General features: G+C 41.9%; 1 protein-coding gene across 3 annotated transcripts in view; it reads right to left on the bottom strand.

Moving 5' to 3' along the window:
• Positions 1-2,139: 2,139 nt before the first annotated feature.
• The window catches only part of LOC136844916 (protein Star-like), a 69,955-nt gene continuing 48,677 nt past the window's right edge, over positions 2,140-23,417 (bottom strand). For all 3 annotated transcript variants that reach the window (XM_067114244.1, XM_067114242.1, XM_067114243.1), the window contains exons 4-6: positions 19,073-19,267; positions 18,470-18,691; positions 2,140-4,452 (exon numbers count right to left, since the gene is read on the bottom strand). In XM_067114244.1, coding sequence (XP_066970345.1) covers positions 4,312-4,452; positions 18,470-18,691; positions 19,073-19,267 — 558 coding nt within the window. In that variant the 3' untranslated portion in view covers positions 2,140-4,311. The remainder of the gene's footprint in view (positions 4,453-18,469; positions 18,692-19,072; positions 19,268-23,417) is intronic.

The raw sequence follows: 23,417 nt of genomic DNA, 5'->3' as shown, positions 1-23,417 counted from the left end.
TTGCCCGAGAGGCAATGAGAGCTAGAACCTCACTCTTGGCGCCGAGGAGAGGAGAACGGCTCTGGAGAGTCCCATTTGCTCCATAAAGGTTGAGGACTGAAAGAGGGCTCCCTCAATCTTTTGTAAGGGAGATGTGGAGACTGGTCCTTTCCCAAGAAGTGTCTCTTAAGCAGGCAAGACTCCTCCGTGAAATGACGAAGACGGCTCTTACAAGGCGACGCTTCTTCAGAACTTGACGAAAGCTGATGCATTTCCAAGACGCCTTTCCAGTGGCTGTCTCTAGTCGCAACCTGGGATGCAATAGGTTGGACTGAGGAGACGACTGCCTGTGGGCAGACCCCACTGACCTCCCTTGGGCTCCCAGGAAGAGGGGAGTATGGCAGTGACCTGCACCTAGGAGAATCAGTGGGATGAGCAGCCTCCCTCTCCACTGACACTTCACTTTTAGCACTATTTTCAGTCTTTCCATCAGGACACACACTGATGCCCCTAACTGGGCCATTATACTTACCACAAGATTTACCCTTCGTTCAAACTTATTTCCAAGGCTGGTGAAGCGATCGGGTTTGGAAGTGTTGGAGCCAGGAGAAGGAGTAGGTGGATTAGGAGAATTAACTGATGCAGGTGGGGAAGGGTTAATATTCAGAGAATTAACAGAAATATCAGCCTTATCTGATCTAGGAGTCAAAGCCTGACTAGCTAATCTATCGCTGGGTTTAGCAGCTGCTTTCCTTTTCCTATCCCTTTCTGGCTTAGCTAAATGAGAATTCAAGGTCTTCCATTTTTGTTTTCCCCAGCCCCTGCATTTGTCACAAGTCAAATTAATAGAACAAACTTGACCTCTACAACCGGAACATATGGTGTGAGAATCGTAAGTCACTTTGGTCATCCGTGTATTGCAACCTTTACTGCAATACCGGAAACTAGAACTGCTAGTGTCGGACATATCCTAGCTAGTCAAAAAGGTCAAAATCGTGAAAGTCAAAATGAAAAAATGCTGAATGGCTACAAAAATACTTCACCAAGGAGGAAAATATGAATTCGAAAACTCAAGACTGCTGAACCAACACCAGGTGTTGACGGTACAAGCGGCAGAAACAAATTGTCGTGTTGGCGGTGTTGTTTCTCTTTCATACCCCGACAGTGGGCGGGGCATAGTCACCTATACAAACAAAAGAATCGCTACTGCAAATTTTGGAATTCTAACCGCCGGCGAGTAGAAACTCTTAGCTATAGTAATTGCTGGGTAAGTTGCATATGTAAAAATAATTTATAGATCTACCCAAGTAACAAAAAATATGAAAAGCAAAGAAAATTCTTTTTTTTGGCTAACTTCAATGCATCTTGCTGATTAAATCACTTTGTTTCAAAGGTAAGCTACTAAAATAAATTACAATTACTTGACTTCACAAGGACACTATAACCAGCATTTTACCTCAAAAAGCAATTTACACCTAGTAATAAAGAAAATTATCTCTAGGCTCTCAAGTGTTAAGCCAGAGCACATATTTTACCTCAGACAAGTTCTGGACTCCCCCCAAGACCTCAAAGGGTTAACAGACTAGGAACAACAACCACCACTAAAGTTACCAAATTCTTCAGTGGATTACAAGACCACTGCAGCTCTCACATTCAGAGCTCCAGTGCACACTGAACCTTTCTTCGGGAATTCGCTGCAGGGTCCTTACAGTACTGTGCAACTCAAACCAATCTACTTAACTTTATAACTGTGATGACATCGACCATATACTGCCTTTTTACTTTAAACATAAAGGGGATCTGAGTACTTCTCACTGTGATATTTAAATTCCAAACATATAATAAAAAAATCTATAAAAATAACTCATGCTGAATGAAGCATAATTTAGACTACCTTGAAAAAAAAGCCAATAGCATCAACAAATCTCTATTATAAATTTAAAACAGAAAATTTCAGCTTCTGCTATTCCCTGAGCACAACAGTTCAGTTTGATCAACACTACAAAACACTGCAAGAGCCCAATGTAAGAAAGAAGTCTACAATCCAGTACAAAACATAATGTATATGAAGAGCAGAAAAACATCTGGATCTCCAAACTTCTTATCATCTTGTCTTTCCCTTATATTTTTACAATATTCATTTACAGTTTATGTTTAAGATTTATTCTTTTTGTTTTTAAAACACTTTCTATGTTGAGTAACAATACAGGCAGTATAAAAAGTGTGTTGAATCAAAGCAACATTCATTATGCATGAATGAAAAGACTGTTCTTTTGTAGTCACAAAGTTAATGTTTACTCATCTGATTAATCTACATGTATTTTCTTTGGCACTCTGAGCACATGTAAATTGAGAAACTTAAGTGTAGAATAGTACTGAAAGCTATTAAATAATTATAATGTTAATTAAAACAATAGCAAAATCAAGCTGAAGCCTAAATAAAACACAACTGAGTTTTCTAAATTGTGCTGATTGACCCTGACTAAACCAAAAACCCTAGCTTAAGAGAGAAAATACCACTTTCTGTCACTCTGTGAGAAGAATATAGTAACTGTTCCAACTTTTGTGGGTAGTTCTTCACCAATGCAGCCTATACGTCTCATCAATAACCATATGTACAGTGATGTGCCATACTCAATATGCTATACCATCGATCAAAAATAAGATTAATTTCTTACATTCTATGATACACCTGACAATATACAATAAAATTACAGGATCACTTGATTCTGAAAAAGTAATTAGCTTAAAATATTAGTATTTTGAGATACCCAAGAAAATCAGAACTTAATGCATACCTGGATCTCCATCATTAAAATCCTAAGCAGCTGCAAACCTCTCATACAACATTTGACTGTGAATAAAGTTTGGAATGCTTCCCTATATAATGAATACAAAAATGTATATATCAATTAGGAAGAAGTGAACCTATTCTAAAACAGTTTTTACTAAGACTAGATGCTGCATTAATACTTAACTTGCTTATCGAAGCAATGGTTACAATAAGGCATGGCAAGAATACAGATTTTACTAAAACCTACCACTACAGTTACCTATCAAACTAAGAAAAAATTAATGCCAAGCACTACAAAAACTAGAATAAAACCACTATATTAACAGTCATTTGATGACTACCCTTTCTGCAATAAAATTACACTGAATATGAAAATTAACCGACAACACTAAAGTCATTGTGCCTTGACTAATGATGATCGACACGAGCTACAGCATGTTACCACTGATACAGGAATCAAATCAATCAGCATCCCCAAAAATAGATACTGGTCATACAGTTTTTAACTGTGACCAATAAACAGGTTTAGGAAAGAAACCATCATCATACTGTAACTGGCAATGGGGTCCCCATTGCTACACACATCTGCTCCTTTTTTCAATTTTTGACTTGGAGGTTTTTGAAAATATTTAAACAATTACTGCAATGCACAAGGTGCACAACATACAAGTGTGTTACACTAAAAGGCTTGTGTAGTTTACAATAAAATGTACAACCAAAACAAAACAACTGCTTACTGTATTGTTAGTAATTCTTCCAGACATGTATGTACAAAATAGAATTTTGTGTTCGTATTTTAACTTGAAGCAACCAAAGCTATGGTTTAAGAAACTGTCACTATTTTTTTTAAGGAAGAATTTCAGCTAACAATGACAAAACAGCACAAAATCATTGGCTTAGATAAAACAAGAACATGACAATACAGATAATTACCAACCTCCCAACCCATACAACCACAACCTAACCAACTAATGAAGTTGAATCAAGAACTACTATTACATAGATACAGCTTTGTCTATCCAAGAACAATGTAATCTATGGTCCCATGCTAGAGAAGAATATGAAGAATATACTCATGTAAACACGCACTCTTAAAAAGGTATACACATTCAGCCTTTGTAATTCAAACTAGCCAAGTCATGCCAAATTTGCAAGACAATTTCTTACAATGATCAAACAAATTTTAAGTACAATATTTAGTACTTTAAACCTTCATAACATTTCAATGACCTAACAGTGAGTGCTAAAACATTCATAGCACCATTTAATACAGACTACAAATTTGAGATCCCTCCTAGCCCTACATATAACATTAAAATGTCATTCACATCATCATTCATGCAACTGCAAGTGTTTTATTACATCACACATATTAATACAATCACAAGAAACTACATTCCCCTTTTATCATAGAATTCATTGGTATTTTGAAGTAATAACATCACCTACAAATATTTCATTAACAGCATACATAGATTTGTGTCGGTATATATACACACAAAAATAACCATAAAAATTAGCTAAAACTGTTGATAACCTCATTTTTTCACAAAAATAAAGTCATTTGCCAGCCAATTAACATGCGTTACCTCTGAATGAACATAATACCCAAGATCAGTCATGTACTCCTGAATTGCTGCTTTCCCTTCATGGTCATGGATGAACTCAACTGACAAAGTCTGGAAGTAAACAATGGGCATTTGGCAAAGTAGTATACAGTAGATACAGGTATACAGTACAAGCACACTCAATCTTCCACACTATAAGTTTACTACCAGTGATCAATGATTACTGTATTACATAGTCACCACAACACTAAATTACACAACCATGCATGATAATAACAAAATTTCTGAGATTGTGAAGCCTAATGAAAAGTTCTGTAGAAAATCCTTACCATACAAGAATACTACATCAATATCAATACTAAATCTACATACTCTGTTTAAAACAAAGTCTTGTGCCATGAAGGAAATGATTAAGCAAAGTTTGAGTAGCAGAACAATACTGTACATCAAACTGAAAAAATATAAAATTGGTTTCAATATGAAAATCCTTACTTCAATACAGCCTATTTGTGCATGTAATCCTGCATAATTCCAAACTTAAAGTTTACAATCACATATGCCTATGTCCCCCTGTGTACTTCAACAAGGACAGCTATGGGGCAGGGAGGTGGGCACACTGGTTAAAAGCCATGGGTTTCTATTGGAAAAAATTGAATTTTTAAAAATCTATAGTCCATATACTGTATTTACAATGAACCTATTACTTAATACAGCTTTTAGTGAAACTTTGGCTGGAGGCATGCTAACCGATGATAATCTGACACGGTACAAATTGTGGAAAATGGCCTGGTCACAGGAAACAACCCTCAGTTCACTCTATGAAACTGAAGATCTGGATATCAAGAGTCCCTTAGGTAAGGCAAAAAGCAGCCCCTATTCACAAGCTCAGTCAGGTGAGCTTGTAAGACTGAGGATGTAGTAGATTGGGAAAACCTCCGATATTCCTTTCCTCCAAGAATGAGTTATAAAGTGAAAAGTGACAGATCTTACTCTGACTTTCCTATGAAATTCATGGAAGAGTCTTTTGGAATCAATCATGAATAAGCCTGAGAATTCACCTACTGCCAAGATTCAGTATCACTATCCAACTTATGAACGAGATACATTCTGGATGGCCTTTCGTATCTTGAATTGTTTGTAACTGGTTTTTAATATGTAGTGCATAATTTTTGTTGAAATATTATTAGGATAATGTTAAACTTTGAAATATGTCATGTTCACATTCCCGAGTTAACTGGGAGTCACAGATTATACTGTTTTCACTGTATTTTTAAAGTGTTACTTTCATAATAAAATTAAGTTTCTTATATACTTACCAAGTAATTACATCACTATACTTTCTGCTCATGCGGCAGGTTAAATTTTAAAATCTGCGGTAGCACTCCAATTGTTTAGTGTAGGCAACTAGTCCCGCCCACTAACGGGAATACCAGTTCCGCCTAGTATTCCTGTTAGTGGGCGGGACTAGTGGACCACCTCATTGTTTCTGTCCTCATATCCATCGGAGGGGAGGAGGGTGGGCTCCGACTCTGTAATTACTTGGTAAGTATATATGAAACTTAATTTTATTATGAAAACAACAAGAGGTGGGATACATGGACATATTCCACTCCAAAACATTAAGATAAATAATGCATCTGAGATAGAAAAAAGCTGCTAGCATTGGAAAACAATGCTTGTTGTTTCCTTATCAGTTAACAGAGCCATTGCAGGAGAATGCTACCTCTGGTTGGTACCCATCTTAACTTGTAGTGGTGCGGCAGTATAGCTGAGGATTGCCTCTACTTAAGTGGGAGCTTTGCAGCCAAGGAGTATTCCGTTGGCTGGCGAAGCATTAGTAAGTGGCCTTGTCCTGGGCGCAGTACCAAAAAATAAAAACAACCAGATAACTTTGTCACCTACACTGAAATAAAACAACTACCCATCCACTGAGAGTGGTGGGTGCTCCAGGTACATTGTACCCCCCGGCTCCACAAAAATTCTGCACTTTACTACAAACTGAAGAGAATGGAGAAAATCCTCTGCATCCTCCCTCAGTGCCATGCCAATTACAGTACTAATAATGGTCCCAAGGTACTGCAAAACTTCCAAGCACTGTTTTGACTTCAAAGAAAATTTAGAAGTGAAGAACTATTACACTTCCAGTAGGCCGATTGCCAAACAGCAGTGAGTGACATATTGAGCCTGAAAGCTAATGAGGTAGAGGCAATTCTGGCATCTTAGCTTTCCTTAACAGGTAGGTAAATCGTTCTCCTGAATCTGAGAGTGCGTCTCAAAAACAAAGTTCACTGGAGATGAAGGACAATGCATTCATAGACTGAGGGCGAGACAGGATCTTGTCTGGACACTCTATGTATGGACAGCCGTCTGATTGAAAAGTTTTTTCAGGTATAACCTGAAAGCTCAAACTAGACATTTCACTCACTCTCCCAGAGCCAGGGATGTCCGCCAGTCACTTAGGGGAGAATGCACGGATCCTGAACAGAATCTGCTTAGTTGTCTATTGTCTGAAGCTCACTAACTCGTTTGGCATTTGCTAGGGCTACAAGGAACAGAGTTTTCCAGTTAAGAGGAGTGGAACAGAGAGGCTCGATAGAGGGGTCTGTTAACCCCTCGAGAGCTACGTCTGAATTCCAATACAGTATACGGAGTAGACTCCTCTCTGCCTTGGAAGTCTCGAAAGACTTCATGGGTCTCTAAGATCTTGGTTAGAAGATAAATCTAGATCTCTGTGTTAAGATACTAAGCCTAGCATTGCTCTATGCCCCTTGAAGGTGGAAGAAGAGAGCCCCCTTGGAAATCCTCAGGTGTAGGAGGAGTTCCGATATCTGAGCTAAAGAGGAATTCGCAGACAAGATGTTATAGCCGTTACACCATCGACGGAAGACTGCCTACTTAGATGGGAGTACTTGGCAAGAAGACTGTCGTCTACATCTTGCAACAGCCCCTCCGCAGTGGTCTTGAAAAGTTCACTTTTTCCAGGCAAGCTCCCGAACAGTCTGTAAATCTGTCCAAGAAAAGTCGTCTACCAACAACCATATCTGGTTGAGAACCAATATTCATGGTCCAGAATGGGGCTAAGAGTGTCACTGTTATGTTGCGATGAACCTGAAGACTTGTTCAGTCCTTCCTTACCAAGTTGGAATGTGGAAGAGCGCTCAAGGTCCAGGTTGGACCTAACTTGCAGCAAGAAGTCAGTTGCCCGTGCAAGAGGGTCTAGGGCTGGAGAATGAAATGAGGAAGGCAACGGTTCCTTGAGGCTTCAAACCAAGCCATAATCGACCTGTCCCATACATTTCACAGATTGCGCCAGACCAGGGGTCCAAGGTCCACTTGGCGAGAAGGATACGCTTCTGACTGTTCAGTGCGTCTGCCATAACTAATTCATGCCCCCTGAAAAAGTCGAGTGACTGAAAAACAAGATTTGATATGCCCATCATAGGAGTTCTCTGCTGACTGGTGGGAGAGAAAGTGAGTGTCTCCTTGCTTCCTTCTTCTCCATATGCTTACGGACTGTGGTCTTGAACCAAGAATACCACAGTCTAGGCGTGAAAAAGGGTCAAGAAGCATTGAAGCCATTTGTGCAAAGCTTTCAGCTATCTGACAGAGATGAGAATATACTTAGGACTGTGGTTTGTGACAAGATTACCATAGTCTAGGAGCGAAACAGGGTTGATAAGCGCTGAAGCCGTAAGTGAAAAGCTTTCTGCTAACTGACAGAGATGAGGATATACTTAGTACTGTGGTTTTGTAACAAGATTACCACAGTCTAGGAGTGCAATAGGGTCGATAAGCGTTGAAGTCATGAAAGCTTTCAGCTATCTGAGAAATTATGTTCTTCCGAGGGCCGCATCCCGGAAACTACCCAGTTCCCCAAGCAGGCTTCCCAACCCAGATCCTAAGCGTTTGAATGGAAAACTAGGTCTGGTTTTGCAGTACGAAGGCACTTCCCTTCCAATGGTTTAATGTTTGAACAGCCACTACTGTAGGTCTGACCTAATTCAGGGCTAAGGGGATAAACAAGTGTCCAGCTGTGTTTCCTTGCCCCAAAAGTTAGAAAACCTCCTCGCACTTCCCTTTGAAGGTAATCGGAGAAGTCAAGACGATAAAGAATGACATTCCAGAACACGAAGTCAAACGCTAGAGGAGTGAGGACTGGAGAGTAGGCTTGCCATAGAGAGGCCGGAACACAGATCCTTGCACTAGAGGACTCTGTCCTGCCAGAAGGACTCAAGATACCCCAGAGTCCAGTGGGGACATGGAAGGATACTTCCTGCATAACTCAAGTCTTCATCCAAATGCCCTTAGAGAGTGGATGACAGGATTGTCTGGTTTATCTGTATCCTGAATTTTGTCTTCTATTTTAAGAGGAAAAAGGGGTGTTGCAGGCTGTGCAGATTCACTGACTACTCTGCTGTCTTGCAGACAACAGAGGGAACTTGCAGATCCTCGTCCTGACTCACAGACCACCATGCAGACTAGCTGCCAACCCTACGGACTCTGACAGTCGGCGGACACTTGGACACTTGAGCAGGCTCGATTATAATGGACTCGATAACACTACGCAAAGGCTGAAGACATTTGTGGAAGACATGGAAACCTAGCACAGGCATTACTTTGGGTTTGACAAACTGAGCCAAACCCTTCAGCAGAACAGACACAGTTCTCTCAACTGTGTCCTGAGGGAAGAGGAAACGTAGACCTGGAGGGAAAAATAACAGGGCTGAATGCAATGTGTGACTCCCTCAGCAGTAAAAGACCACCCAAGTTTTCTCTTCTTGAGGTTTCAAAGTAAAGAGCAGAGATCTCCATAAGACATCTCAACCATCCTTATCCATACAAGACAGGACTCAGAGACAAACCGAGATAATATCTTTCAACTAAAAACTGGAAGTCCTCTATCTTCTTCTTAACCAGTGCTCCTGCTGTCTAAGAGGAGGGAACTTTCTTCACAAAGCTCAAAAATACTGGACAAAAATGTCCTCTGAAAAGGGGACCTCTCTACACGCAGACTAATGCTCTCCATATGGCGCCCAGGGGCAGGAGACTGATACTGAAGAACTGGTGTGCCAAGTTATGAGGAACTGGCACCGGTCACTTGAAAAACCAGAGCCAGGCTCTCAATCGGGAACTGGCGATCAAGACAGAGCAACAGTGAGCTATAAAAAACTGTCCATGAGCAGGTGATAAATGTTCACAGGCAGGAGTCAAGTACTGGATAGATATTGATGCTCTGGAGTTGGCGCTGAGCATTCTGGAATCAGCACTGAGCGTTCGGGAAAACCCGCCGGACACTCAGGAGTTGGCGCTGAACTTTTAGCAACCAGTGCCAAGCATGCAGAGACAGACAGTGGGTGCTCAAGAGCAGGCGCTGAGTGCTCAGAGACTGTAACGGTTGTATGTCGCCGAGAGAAGAATCTCCAGTCATTTGAAACAATAGGAGATGTCTTGTTGTCACTACAGTACATCTCTTCAAAGGGCAGGATGCCCTATGAAAAACACCTAGAATGCCTCTTGTGAGGGCTAATTTTGAGTCCGACAACAACTGGTGGGCACAAAAAGGGACACCCTTCCAATGACAGTCTGAGGTTTTCCACTACACGAACCGTGACAGGTTCTATCAAGGAGGTGACTTCCAGTGGGCAAAACCCACCAACCTCCTCTGGACCTTTGGTATACCTTCTTCCTTCCATCTAGGAGGGTTGGGGGAGGGGAGGGGCAGCTCTGGTGCCACTGGACGCTTGGAAGGTGTTGGGCACCTACGAGTACTGGATGAGAGTTTTGGTGCCAAATACTGGTGCTCCTCAACTGGAGGTTCAAGATACAAGTGCGTAGACTTCCAAACTGGAATCTATTTCACTAAAGCAATCCTTCTGGACGCCTTTTCAATGGTTGTCCGCCGATGCCTGGGACCGGACAACAGGCTGAACTGAGGGGGGCAACTACCTGGGGGCAAACCCCTTCAGACTCCCTTGAACTGCAAGTATGTTTTATTCCAAGTTTAGATGAGAAGGACAGTGACCTTTGGTCTAGGCTCTAGGAGATCCGACAGGCCACATAGTCACCTCGTCCCCTACACTTCCAGCAAGACGCCTTTTCAGTGGCTGTCTGTCGCAGTCTCGGACCATACAACACGTTCGACTGAAAGGTAAAAAGAATAAAGTAAAACTTAGATTCATGCAACATTCAAAATCTGGTATTTTTTCCAGCTTTGAAAGTCACGAACTTGGAGAGAACTTTGCAGGAACAGCGTCTAACACTGGAAGTTCATAAAGTAAACAATACACACCACCACCTATTGACAAAAATGCGTACTAAACGTTTCCTACGGGGAGAGGAAATATAGAAAACAGGAATTCATCTAAGAATGAGCTAAATCAGGAAGATAGAAATAAGTAGGAATATTTTACAAAGTAAGAATGAGTACAGTATTCTCTTGACTATTAGAAGAGTACGTGGTAGTTATTCACGAAAATACTCAGGATAATCAGGGAAGGGGTTAAAGGAACAGGTTCTTCTTCATGCAGCAAAATTTCTACTAGGCAGAATAGGCACACAGATCAAAATTTGAACTCAGAGGTGGCAAAGGGGGAGCGCTCCAAACACAATTTTAATTTGCGACCGTCTGTCTGTGTCTCTGAAATGTTCATAACATGGTTCATAAGTAGGGTGGTGACTGTAAAGAAAACAAAGTTGCTTCAGTAATCATTCCCACCTGGATACTGCAAGAATCAACGAATAACATTCTTTACTGTGCATGTCTAAAGGAAGAATGCCGTAGGACAAGGTAGCATATAAGTGACACCACTGGAAAAAAGAGATACTCTGAGTGAAAAGTACAGTATAAAACCAGAATGGATGGAATGAAAATGGAATATAAAATTTAGGTCAAAGACCAAACTCTGGGATCTATGAGGTCATTCAGCACTGAAGGCATAAGAATAACAGGTTTTAAAGGCGTGATAAGAACAAGAAGGAATTGGCATCATTGGCCACCATTGGAGGCGAGAAGCCTTCCCAAGATGGAACAGCTGATTTCCTCTTATTTCTTCTTGCCAAAACTCTTCCACTGCCCAGGAAACCAATCACGACACTCTGAACAAGGGTTACTTACATTGCAATAGATAGATCCGCATTTGGTACAAGTCATATGAGGATCAGTATCGAAAGAGACTAAATAACAAAAATGACAAATTAAAATTAATTTGTATTTTTCAAAGCTAACAAACCTGCGGTCTTAATATTAGGATAAATCTTCTGGCGCCATCTGGAAACTGGTGCAATGAATTGGTGGCATCTGTCATGGAGATGAGGTGGGATGCTGCCGGCGACCCAATCTCAACCCCGTGACGTAATAGTTTTCTTCTACCGCCATTGAGAGAGGTCATTTCTTTCCTCCTTCCTCTCCACAGCCGGTTGTTTTTGTCTTTTCCCGTGTTTTTTGTTTGTTTTTGTGATCAATGTGAGTTTAGTGTGAATGTGTTTTGGTTTTTATCATGCAATCCCAAAACCCAGCTAAGAGTTCGTCTGCTCCCATGACGTCACAGCCTAGTTCTACTATGATGTCATCTGCGGCTGCACCGTCTGCTTCCTCTCTTGTTCAGACTGTACTTGACACTCGACTCTGCTCTTTGAGTGAAATACGGCCATTTTCTTAAGAAAAGATGGCGTAGATCTCTTTCTTCATCTGTGTCATCTCTGTCATCTACTTCTTCGTCCTCTGTCCTCTCCTGTCCATTCCCATATCAGGTGTTGGAGGATTAAGGAATTTGTTACAGCTCCTCTCCCAGGTAACAGAAGACTATCTCTTCTTCTTCACCTTTGGACCACGACCGTGTTTCTCCTTCACATGTACATTCCCTTCTTCTCCAACGCGTCCTGTTCAAGTTAGGAGGAAGGACAACAATGCTCCAATCAAAAAACCTGAGTGGCTGAATCTCCTAAGTCCTGTCAGGCCTACACCTCCTAGACATCTCGTTCCAGATCACAACTGCCCAGAAGAAACCATGATTCCTCTCCCATTTCCCTTGGACGCGGATGTGTGAATAGACACAGCTGTATACATGGGGACGGACTTGCTGCTAGTCACCACTGTAGAGTTGGACATGACCATGGTTCTTCATCTGACTAGCTGCTTTGCCATTCTCAATGACGTTCCTCATCACGGTCTTCAAGAAAGGACCATGGCCGTCGTTCGCCTTCCTGCATCCATGGCCATCATTTGCCTTCCCGCATCCACAGCCATCGTTCGCCTTCCTGCATCCATGGCCATAGTTCGACTCCCTGCATCCATGGCCGTCATTCGCCTTCCCAGGTCCGTGGCTGTCGTTCGTCTTCCCGCATCCACGGACATGGGCTACAGGATGATGCACGTCCGTTGTACAAGAAAGGGTCTCCTGCATCTCAAACCTGTGATCGAGACCTCTCTCTTCCTCTACTTTGAAACTTCAAGCTCCTGTGAAGGTATTAGAATCTGACAGATCTTATGCTCCAGTTTTAAACCCTGCAAATCCTTTGGAGGAAGTGGACAGGGATCCTCATGTCCAGGAGGCAGATGATTTGGAGAATCAGAGTTTCTTTCTTCTTATGAAGAGGATATTGATCTCATTCGTGAGCTCAATCATCTTTCTAAAAAGACTGACTCCTTCTACGATCATTCTGACAGGAATAGAAGCCTTGCTGAGACCAAAGAAAGACTAGAAGTCATCATTTGAGTTGCTTTGTTCTAGTCATGCTGACTCAGTCCTTAATCATGTAAATTCCTTGATTTGGGGACGAGATAACTCCCTTTGTTCGGGCAGATCGTTTAAGTTTCTCCCTCCTCCTCTTCCTCGCCACAAGAAGTATTATGCAACTCCTCTTGTGCCTCTTCTGAATAGACAGGTCAACTTCTTTGGAGTCAACTGCCTCTTCTGCCTTCCAAACTGTTTCTTGGCTGAATCTGCGATCTTCAGCTGTTGCCAAGATTTCTTCTTCTCCTTTGTCAAGGAGTAAAGTCAATAGTTCAGCTTACAGTTCATCAGAATGTTGCAATCTGGTGCTAAGGCTATTTCCTACCTTGCCCATCTGACTGCTAATTTGTGGGCTAATATCCTGCTGATGAGAAGAGATGCAGCTCTCTCCAAAGTGGCTCAGTCTGTTGATGTGGATTCCTTGTTATTCTTGAGGAATGGCGATATTCTGAATTCCCACCTGCTTTTCCTCAGGGATCAATTGGATGCAGCTGTCGACAGGAGTCAAACCGACAATACTGATCGTCTCGTCCAACAAGCAATGAGTAAAGCAGCTCCTTCTCATCTGAATGCTCCAAGGCAGAATCTGCAACTTCCTCCTAAGAAGCCTATAAGACCTCCTCCTACAATCAAGACTTCTCAACCTGCTTCGTCACCGAAGAAGCCTTCCCAACAACGTCCCTTTCAGTCTCGCTCTACCAGACCACGAAGGGAAAATAGGGGCAGTGATAGGGGAGGCAGATGGTAGAGTGGGCACCCATTCCCGCTCTGTGCCACCGGTGAGGGGATGCCTGACGAGCCACTGGGCTATGTGGTAGAATTACGAAGCAGAGCCGTAGGTGGTAGATGTCCTTCGGGTAGGGTATCTACTACCTTTCGACTTCGCCCCCCCTCTCCCCGATCATCCTCTCCCTCACCTACTTACGCCCAAGGCTCTCCGAAACACCTAGCTCTCCAAGAAGAAGTGAGGAAGATGATGGAGAAGGGAGCTGTAGATCAAGTAAAGCATCCTTCCCCAGGGTTCTACATCCAAGTCTTCCTAGTCCCCAAGGTAATTGGCGATTGGAGAACGGTGATAGACCTGTCAATGTTGAACCTCTCTATCAGAAAGACAAGGTTCAACATGGAGACTCCTCAAACAGTCTTGGCAGCCACCAGAGACAATGTCTGCATGTTGACCATAGATTTGAAGGACGCTTACTTCCAGATCCCTGTTCATCCCTCTTCCCAGAAGTTCTTTCACTTCAGTCTTAGAGAACTGGTGTTCCAGTTCAAGGTCCTTTGCTTCAGTCTGACATCAGCTCCCCAGGTGTTCACAAGAGTTTTCATCCTAGTGTTGACGTGGGCTCATGCTTAGGGAATCTCGACGACTGGCTGGTCTTGGTGAGTTCTCAGGAAAAGATCATTCGAGACAGGGATGATCATCTCCAATTTTGTTTGGGCTTAGGCATTGTGATAAATTTGGAAAAGCCCAATCTTCAACCCAGTCAAAGAATCCTTTACTGGGAATGATCATAGATACTGCCTCGTCGAGGGTCTTCCCGGATCAGAAGACAGAGAAGTTCAGGGAAGTGGCTTGCTCCTTCCGATCTGAATGGAACCAACAGGCTCGGCAATGGCAAGTGATCCCAAGACTTTTGGCATTGCTAAAGAAGCTGGTTCCTCACAGGCATCTTCATCTTCGTTCCCTGCAATGGAGGCTGAAGGAATTTTGGTCTCCAGCAAGGGACTCTCCTCATCTACAAGTCCCTCTGTCAACAGAAGAAGCGACCTCCTGTGGTGGTTGGACAATGAAAACTTGACGTTGGGGGTGCCTCTTCATTCACCACCTCCAGAGCTGCTCCTGTTCTCGGATGCTTCTTTCGAAGGTTAGAGAGCACATCTAGATCTCCTGACTTAAGGTGTGTGGAGTCCTCAGGACAGGAAACTTCACATCAACGTGCTAGAGTTGAAAGCAGCCTTCCTAGCACCTCAGGAGTTTCAAGAAAGGGTGATGGGGCACTCCATTGTTCTGGTGTCGGACAACACTACATTGGTAGCTTATGTGAACAAACAGGGGTGTAGTGTCACTCCAACTTCACTTGATAACAGTCCAATTACACCAGTGTGCTATCAACAACTCAGTAGACCTCATGGCCAGGTACATTCCAAGCAAGAGGAATGTAGAGGCTGACAAGCTAAGTCGTCGGGGCAGGAAGTACATAATAAACCAGCTCCTATGCGAGATAGGCAGTGCATGTCTTGCAAGGAAGACAGTTAAGAGATGAATGGTGCGTCACATGGCACAAGAGGGGGGAAGAGAGGTCAGACTCCAACTACTCTCTCCTCATACGCTGTCATCCTGCTGTCACCAACCCTTGTTCTATTTTTAACCAGATCCAACTAACACTAGAGATTTTTTCCTCCATAAAGACCAGGTTTGTACTGTATATGAACAAATACCCATGGCAAAAGCTGTATTATGTTCAGTCTTTGTAGTTTTTACATTAAAAAAAACAGTGCTTACCAGTCAAGGCAACACACTCATAGTAGAAAAAAAAATAAAAAGATGAAAACACTTATTACTAATGCAATAAATTTAAAAAATACAAGTACAGGCAGTCCCTGGTTATCAACGGGCTCGGCTATCAGTGATCCGGTTTTTCAGCGCTTGTCTAGCAACGAAAATCGGTGATTTTTGGTACCAACATGCGCCAATTTCCACTTATCAGCACTGATACATACCTAACAGAGGCAATGATAACCAAAAATCAGCGATTTTCGCTCATTGTCAAGCCATCAGAACGGAATCCCCGCCAATAACTGGGAGCTGCCTGTAATTAAAAAATGGAAAAATTGATTAGTACGCAGCTTTGGTACAGCAAACCTCCAAAGGAAAATATACAGGGAACTTAAAAGTAACAAGAAGTAAGGCTCCTTGTTGTTATTAAATAGTTTAACCAGACTCTAAAGCTAATTTATTTAGCCATCTCAGGGCTGGCCCAAAGGATTTTGCTTTAGTAACAATAAAATTTGGTTTTAATTATTAAATATCAACATTAAAATGTTAAAGTTGGGTTATTTGAAAATGATGGCAAATCTGATAAAATTTAACAGATTTGTTTCCATTGCTTGACTTTCATTGTAAATTATGAAACACTTGTGGATCCAGAGGATGCATCATGGAGAGCTACTTTCTCCTTTAGTGGCAGACAAAACTGATGATTCTGGTGACACTAGAAGAAAATAATGGCATATATATGATTATTGGGATTGTGATAAAAAAAAAAACACTTATTTTCAACCAACTGTTAAAGGTCAAGGCTTTACCAATATTCAGCATCATGTGGCCACGAGAGAATATTAAGCAACCCAGAATCGGAAGTGAATCGCCTGAAGAGGTATGGAATGACATGAAAGATTGTGGTTCCAGCAGCAGCAGAGGTGTGTGGGAGGACAAGTAGTAAGCAGCAACAGGAAAAAGAAACATGGTGGAGGAAACAAGAGGTTCAAACAGCTGTGAAAGAAAAGAGTATAGCCAGAAGAGGGTGGGAAGAAGATAACTATCAAACAAGAGAGGAGTATAGGCAGACAAAGAGGGAAACAAAGAAAATGGTAGCAATTGCAAAGGGAGAAGCCTAGAGAGAGTGGTATGAGATGATGGGAACACCAGAAAGATAATCTACAGAACTGCAGAAGCGAGAAGAAAAGACAGGCAGGATGTAGGAGAGGTAGGAATTATTAAAGATGAAAATGGAAATATCTTAATTGAGGAAGGAGAGGTCAAGAGAAGATGGAAAGAAAATTTTTCACAACTACAGTATTTAACACTGAGAATGAGTGTGAACTGGAAAATGCTATTCCAGTAGAAGGACCAATAGCAAACATCAGAGAGAGTGAAGTCGAGAAATCTATAAAGAAAGGAAAAGTAAATAAAGCTGCAAGAAAGTCAGAGGTAACAACAGAAATGATTAAAGCATTGGGAAAGCTAGGCGAAGAGTGGGGAGTGCACACACCATAGAAAGGATCTGGGATGTAGAGGAAATGCCAAGGGACTGGAACGATAGTTCGATGATTAAAATGTATAGACAAAAAGGAGACGTGTTAAACTGTGGGAACTACAGAGGAATAAAGCTTTTGCAGCATGCATTCAAGAAACTAGAAAGAACAGTAGAAGGAAGGTTGAGAGAGTTGATAGGTATACATGAGCAGCATTTGGGTTTATGAAAGGAAAGAGTATGATGGATGCTATTTTTATAGTGCGACAAGTCCAAGAGAAGTATTTAGAAGGAAACAGGAAAGTTTACATGTGTTTTGTGGATCTTGACAAGACATATGATAGGGTACCAAGAAGAGTAGTTTATTGGTGTTTGAGAAAGAGAGGAGTACCAGAGAAGTTGGTAAGATTAGTGATGATGATGTACGAGGGGGCAAGAACCACTGTACAGACAAAATACGGGGAGACTGAGGCATTCCCTGTGGGGGTTGGCCTCCATCAGGGATCAGCTCTGAGTCCATTCTTGTTCCTCATTGTTATAGACACTGACAATAGAATTAAGGAACAACGAAGAACTGTGGGAGCTGATGTTTACTGATGATTTAATCATTATAGTAGACACAGAAGAACTACAAGAAAGGTTTTTAACATGGAAAGGAGCCCTAAAAAAGAAAGGATTGAAAGTGAACACTGGAAAGAAAGAGCTAATGATTAGTAGTAAAGAAGGACATAAAGAAGTAAACACTCAAGTGAAAGATAGTACAGTGCTAAAACAGAACAATGAGTTTAACTACTTGGGATCAATAATAACAGAGGAGGGAGGTACTGAGAAAGCAGTGAGACAGAGAGTGAAAGAAGCGTGGAAAAAATGGAGAAGTAACTGGAGTTGTTTTAGACAAGAAAATGCCATTACGGCTCAAAATGAAGATTTATGAGATAGTTATCAGGCCCGTACTATTATATGGGGCAGAAACTTGGGCACTTATAGAGGAAAGAGCATCGACTGTTGGAGAGAACTGAGATGAGGATGGCGAGATGGATTGCTGGAATATCACTACTGGAATGGTGGGAGAGTCAGGATGTAAGACGAATGTGTGGTACTGTATGTGTAACAAGAGAGCTAAAAACATGCCAGTGATGGGGAGGAGGAGGAGGAATGTGGAGCATCAGATAATCAAATGGATGGATGTGGTAAGGAGAGATATGGGTGAGGTGGGAGTGGGGGAGGAAGATGCAAGGAATAGAAATAGATGGAGAAAGTCGACTCAAGCGGCCAACCCTGCTATACACTGGGATTAATTAGGTTGAAAGAAGAAGAAGAATCGGAAGGGACATCTGTGGTAAATGTTTCAAGTACTAATCAACATAATCTAATAAGACATTACCCTCAGATGATCACTAGAGTACAAAACCTTCTTACCTTTATGTCTACTTTGTCCCAAGGAATAGTCTTCAGGATGCTAAATTCTGCACCTTCAACATCGAGACTGAAGTAATCAACAGTTGTCACATTAAGTGCAACCAAGTAAGAATACAATGGAAAACACTGCATCTCTATGATGGCACCAAGCTCAGAGCCACCAGATGGGTTATCCTGTTTCCCAACAATATGGCCTTGGTTCTCTTGCTGCTCAAACATTACCTAACAAGGTATAAATGGAATGGTGAGAAATTTTTAACTTTGTATTCTGCCCCCTGCAAAATAGTGTAAAGGAAAAATGAAGTAAATAGCAGTTTATGTCCAAGTACTGTTCTGGAAAATAAAATTCAGTTATAAACCTCAATATCACTGTTAATTCATTATTGGTAACAATAATTCAAGATTCATTAAGGCAATGTCAACACTGTATCATCTAATCACAGAGAGAGAGAGAGAGAGAGAGAGAGAGAGAGAGAGAGAGAGAGAGAGAGAGAGAGAGAGAGAGAGAGAGAGAGAGAGAGAGAGAGAGAGCAAACAAACATTCTATAACACTTATCCATTAAATACTTAACTCTATATATTACAATTACTATCTGTACTTACTGAACTTGGATAAGAAGTAGGAGATAAACATGCTGGCGATATGTAAGCCTTTCTGCGCTTATATATCAACTCCTGATAATTTTTTGGATCTGCTTCAATCAATAATCCTTGCCAATCTCGCTGTCTTTCAAAAAATAATGTGTTGGAGCGGACCTCTCCATCAAGAGCACCACATTCTATGTAGAACCCTTTTTTCTGTAAAATTTTGTGACTCAGCCTTTTATGAAATCAGATGAAAATCAGGACATTGATATAGTTTAGAGTAGTTATTACCTATTTCATGAAAGAATTATTAATTATAGGACATAGTAGTAAATCTACGCCACTGACCCAAAGTTCTCAGCTATTCCAATAGAAGAAAATATTACAACAATGGTAGAATAATGATCTAAAGCTTCCATGATTCTTGCACACAATGGAATCAATTAAATCTTGCCACGCTGCATCTGATCAAGTACTTAACGTGTGCTGTGACTAGAGTAAAGAGGACCACAAGAGTTGCATTGTCATCAATTAAAGCATTAAGACTAAGAAAAAGTGTTCACTATGTACATGTTCACTGTTGTATTAACTGATGGCAATACGCATCAAAATTCACAAAACTTCATTGAGAGAAGTATTCATGCAAAAACTTGGTATAAACGAGCACCACATTAATCTTGAAATACTCATCTAGCTGGTTACTAGCCTGCATTTCACAGAAAATCCTGCCTTAGCAATATTAACATGGTTCTGACTACGGCTATTTTTGTAATCAGCATATAATACTAGAACATCCTACACTATGCAAATTTTAATGACATATTGCAATCTGATCCAATCTTAAAAGCTTATGAAATTTTTTACCCCAATGAATATCTGAACTATAAAGAAATCTCCAGTGCTAATAAGCAATAGTACATAGATGAACATTAAAAAACAGTTTTTGATAAAAAAACAGTGGGCTTACAATGAGGATGAATCATATTCACAAAGCACAAAACAGAATTAAAACAAAAATGATCACAAAACAGTGGACTTACAATCAGGGTCAATCATAATTCACAAAGCACAAAACAGAATTAAAACAAAAATGACATTTTTATAGTAAAATGAAGTTTTACATATACTTACCCAGTACTGTAATTACATTAGCTAGTTTCTCTTGCCTTGGCAGCTTAAATTAAAAAATTCGCGGGTTAGTGCTTCAATTTAGTGCAGGTGACTGGTCTCGCCCACTAACGGGAGTATCAGGAACTACTTGGCAAACATTCATCATTACGTTTATGCTTTATGTCCATGCACGGGGAGGAGGGAGGGCTTCGTCCGTAATTACTGGGTAAGTATATATAAAACTTCATTTTATTATAAAAATATCATTTTTATATATGCAACTTACCCAGTAATTACAATAGCTGATTCTACATTGAAAGGTTGTGGGGAATCATGGACAAATTCTGTTCCCAACCATTAATTCACGTAATGATTTGAGATAATAGATCAGTTGCCAGCAGTGGTTACAATACTTGTAGTTCCTTGTTAGTTAAGAGAGCCTGCAGTAAAGAACTGCCTCTGGTTGTTGCTCAACTTAACCTGTAGCAGCGTGGAGTAAAGCCAGGAGTGCTTCTACTTAAGTGGGACACTTCACAGCGAAGGAGTACTCTGATGGCTGACAAAGTATAAGATTAAGCTTTGCGATGAAGGTGTACACCGATGACCGACAAAGCATACGTAATTGCCCTTGCCCTGGGCGTAGTACCCATATAAACAACCAGATATGACTGTCACTTGCACTGAAACACAGACCATGACCCATTCACTGACAGTGATGGGTGCTCCTGGTAAATTGTAACCTTCGGCTCTCACAAGTCTCGGCACCTTACTACAAGGTGAATAGATAGTAGGAGAGAATCCTATGCTTCCTTCTACGATGCCATGCCAGTTACTAATAATGATCGCAAGGTACTGCAAGAATCTAACACTGTTTAAACTTTCTTTGAAAGGCGAGTAGTGAAGATCAATTACACTTCCCGAAAAACTAAGAAGGCAGAAGCTGTTCTGACATCCTTAGCCTCCCTAAAAAGGAGCAAAATGCTCTCCTACTTCTCAGAGTGTCTAGGAGAAGGTTGATTATAGACTGGACGTCAGGGGCACACAGTGCCTGAAAGCTATGAGGGGAGGTTGTACTGATGTGTCTAGCTTCCACTAAAAGTAGGCCAATAGCTCTCCAGAAACAGAGTGGTGTCAGAAAAAACAAATCCAATCACAAGAGAGGCCCATATGTTCTTAGACGGAGGGTGCTAAAATACTAAAGGTCATGAAAACCTCCTATGCTTCCAATCCTGCTTAGGTCATACCGTAAAACTCCAACAGAAAATGAGCTTCCAACTCTTCTCCAGAGCCAAGGATGCAGGAGAGTTGGCGTTAGACCACCAGAAGCTGGCGCCGGGTGTACTGAGCTGGTGCCAGGCTGTGGGTGGGGCCAGCAGAGCTGGTCGTCGGCTAACTAATTGGTCGGGAGCTGGTAGGCGCTCCTAGAAGCTCGAGGTAGAGCTGGCACCTGGCTGTAGCTGGTGCAAGGTGAGGTGAAAGTCAGGTGAGGAAAACAACTCAGGCTGATGGGTGCTTCTGGAGAAGCCCGAAATCTCAGAGAGTCTATCAGAACTCCCAAATAAAGAATCTTCTGAGTGGGAAGAGTCATTTCAGAACTCCCAACTCTTCTGAGTGGGAGTTCATTGTTAGTCCTAATTCCTGGGTCAAGAGAAGAGTTTTGTAAGCCCTTCGTGCACTGATTCTTCGTAAGTGATCGAATTAGCCAATCGTCCAGACATAGCGAGATCCTCACTCCCGCTAAATGTAGCCAACCCGCCACAGGATTCAACACTTGAGTGAAGACTTGTGGGGCCTTCGAGAGACCGATACAAAGTGCTCGAAATTGAAAGATCTGGTCCTGGAAAACAAAATGTAGGCATTTCCTCAAATCCAGGTGAGCTGGAATATGGCAATAAGCGTCCTGCATGTCCAGGGATATCTGTATTTTTCACTACCTCTATTGCCTTTTTGTTCAGAAGAGAGGACACTTCCTTGACAAGGCCAAATGCTTCTCCTAACCGATGGAGTAAGCTGTCAATATGACAGGAGTGTCGGTCAATGGGGGATTCTCCTTGAAGGGGATAGAGTATCCTCTTTTCAAAACTTTGACTACCCACTGATCCGCTCCTCTTTTGCTCCATCTCTCCCAAAAGAGACGAAGCCTGACCCCCACAGGAGCATGAAGGACTAAATGCTCACTTGCGAGAGGAAGATCTTGCGGAAACAAATGCTGTTTATCCAGAGGGAAAAGCAGGAGGGCAGATTTCTGTGGTGTAGAAACCCTTTCGCTGTAAATGTGACCCACAGTTAGCGCTTCTTCAGGACGTCCATGACAAACAGGGCAGCTACTTCAAGCGATCCATCTCTGACGGCTCTACCTGCACAAGAGAGAAAATTCTCGAGGTCTGCGGCTTCAGCACACAAGAAAGGAGATTCTTGAAGCTTCTTGGCAACTGCTCTCAAACACTAGTTGAGAAAACTCAACACCTTGAAGGCCTTAAAAATACTCTTCAACAGGTGATCCATCTCCTGAGCTGAAAAGAACATTTTCGCCGATCCGAGAGCCGATCTCCGTCCCGAGTCAATGAGCGCAGAAAAGTCCCCCTGGAAGGAGTCAGGCACTCAAAGGGAAGGAGCTTTTCCCATTGCATACAACAAGTACCACCTACAGTATGTGAGAGATGACAGGGGGAAAAAACTAAAACAGGCCCTTCCTTGATCCCTCTTGTCAGAAAGCTATTCCTCTACTTGGCGAAGAGCTTTCTTCGAAGACTTAGAGAGCCATCTTAGGAAGGCTAGTCGAATCCACAGGCTGATAGGTCATCATGTAAGACGAGCCTGGAGAAGGAGAGGACAGAGTGAAAAATCCAGGAACTGCTGAAAAAGGTACTTAAGGAGTGCCGCATACGGCGCAGCAAACAGATCCTGCTCCTCTTCTTTCTCAACAGAAGAAATCAGAGATGTCATCAAATCTGATCCAGGGGCAGTCTGCACTGCAGGTTTCTGTAAAAGATGAATGATATTATCCAGTTTTGTTGCAAAAGTTCGGGTGCTGGGGTCCAAAGTAGAAGAAGGCTTATCCGAAGCTGCAAGGCGCTTGGAAACTTGATGCAGTTCAAGTGCTATAAGAAGTTCGGCAGCTTCAGGGCACTCCGACAAAAGAGAACGTCCAACCCTCTCAGGGAGCTTGGCCGCATCAGGGTGCTCGGTTGTATCAGTGCGCTGGGCCATATCAGGGCGCTTGGCTGCAACAGGGCGCCTGGCTGCTACAGGA

The sequence above is a fragment of the Macrobrachium rosenbergii genome, chromosome 13 (assembly GCF_040412425.1).
Source record: "Macrobrachium rosenbergii isolate ZJJX-2024 chromosome 13, ASM4041242v1, whole genome shotgun sequence".
Taxonomy (NCBI): Eukaryota; Metazoa; Arthropoda; class Malacostraca; order Decapoda; family Palaemonidae; genus Macrobrachium; species Macrobrachium rosenbergii.
Note: the sequence above shows the minus strand (reverse complement) of the source record. Positions and strands in the feature narration are given on the sequence as shown.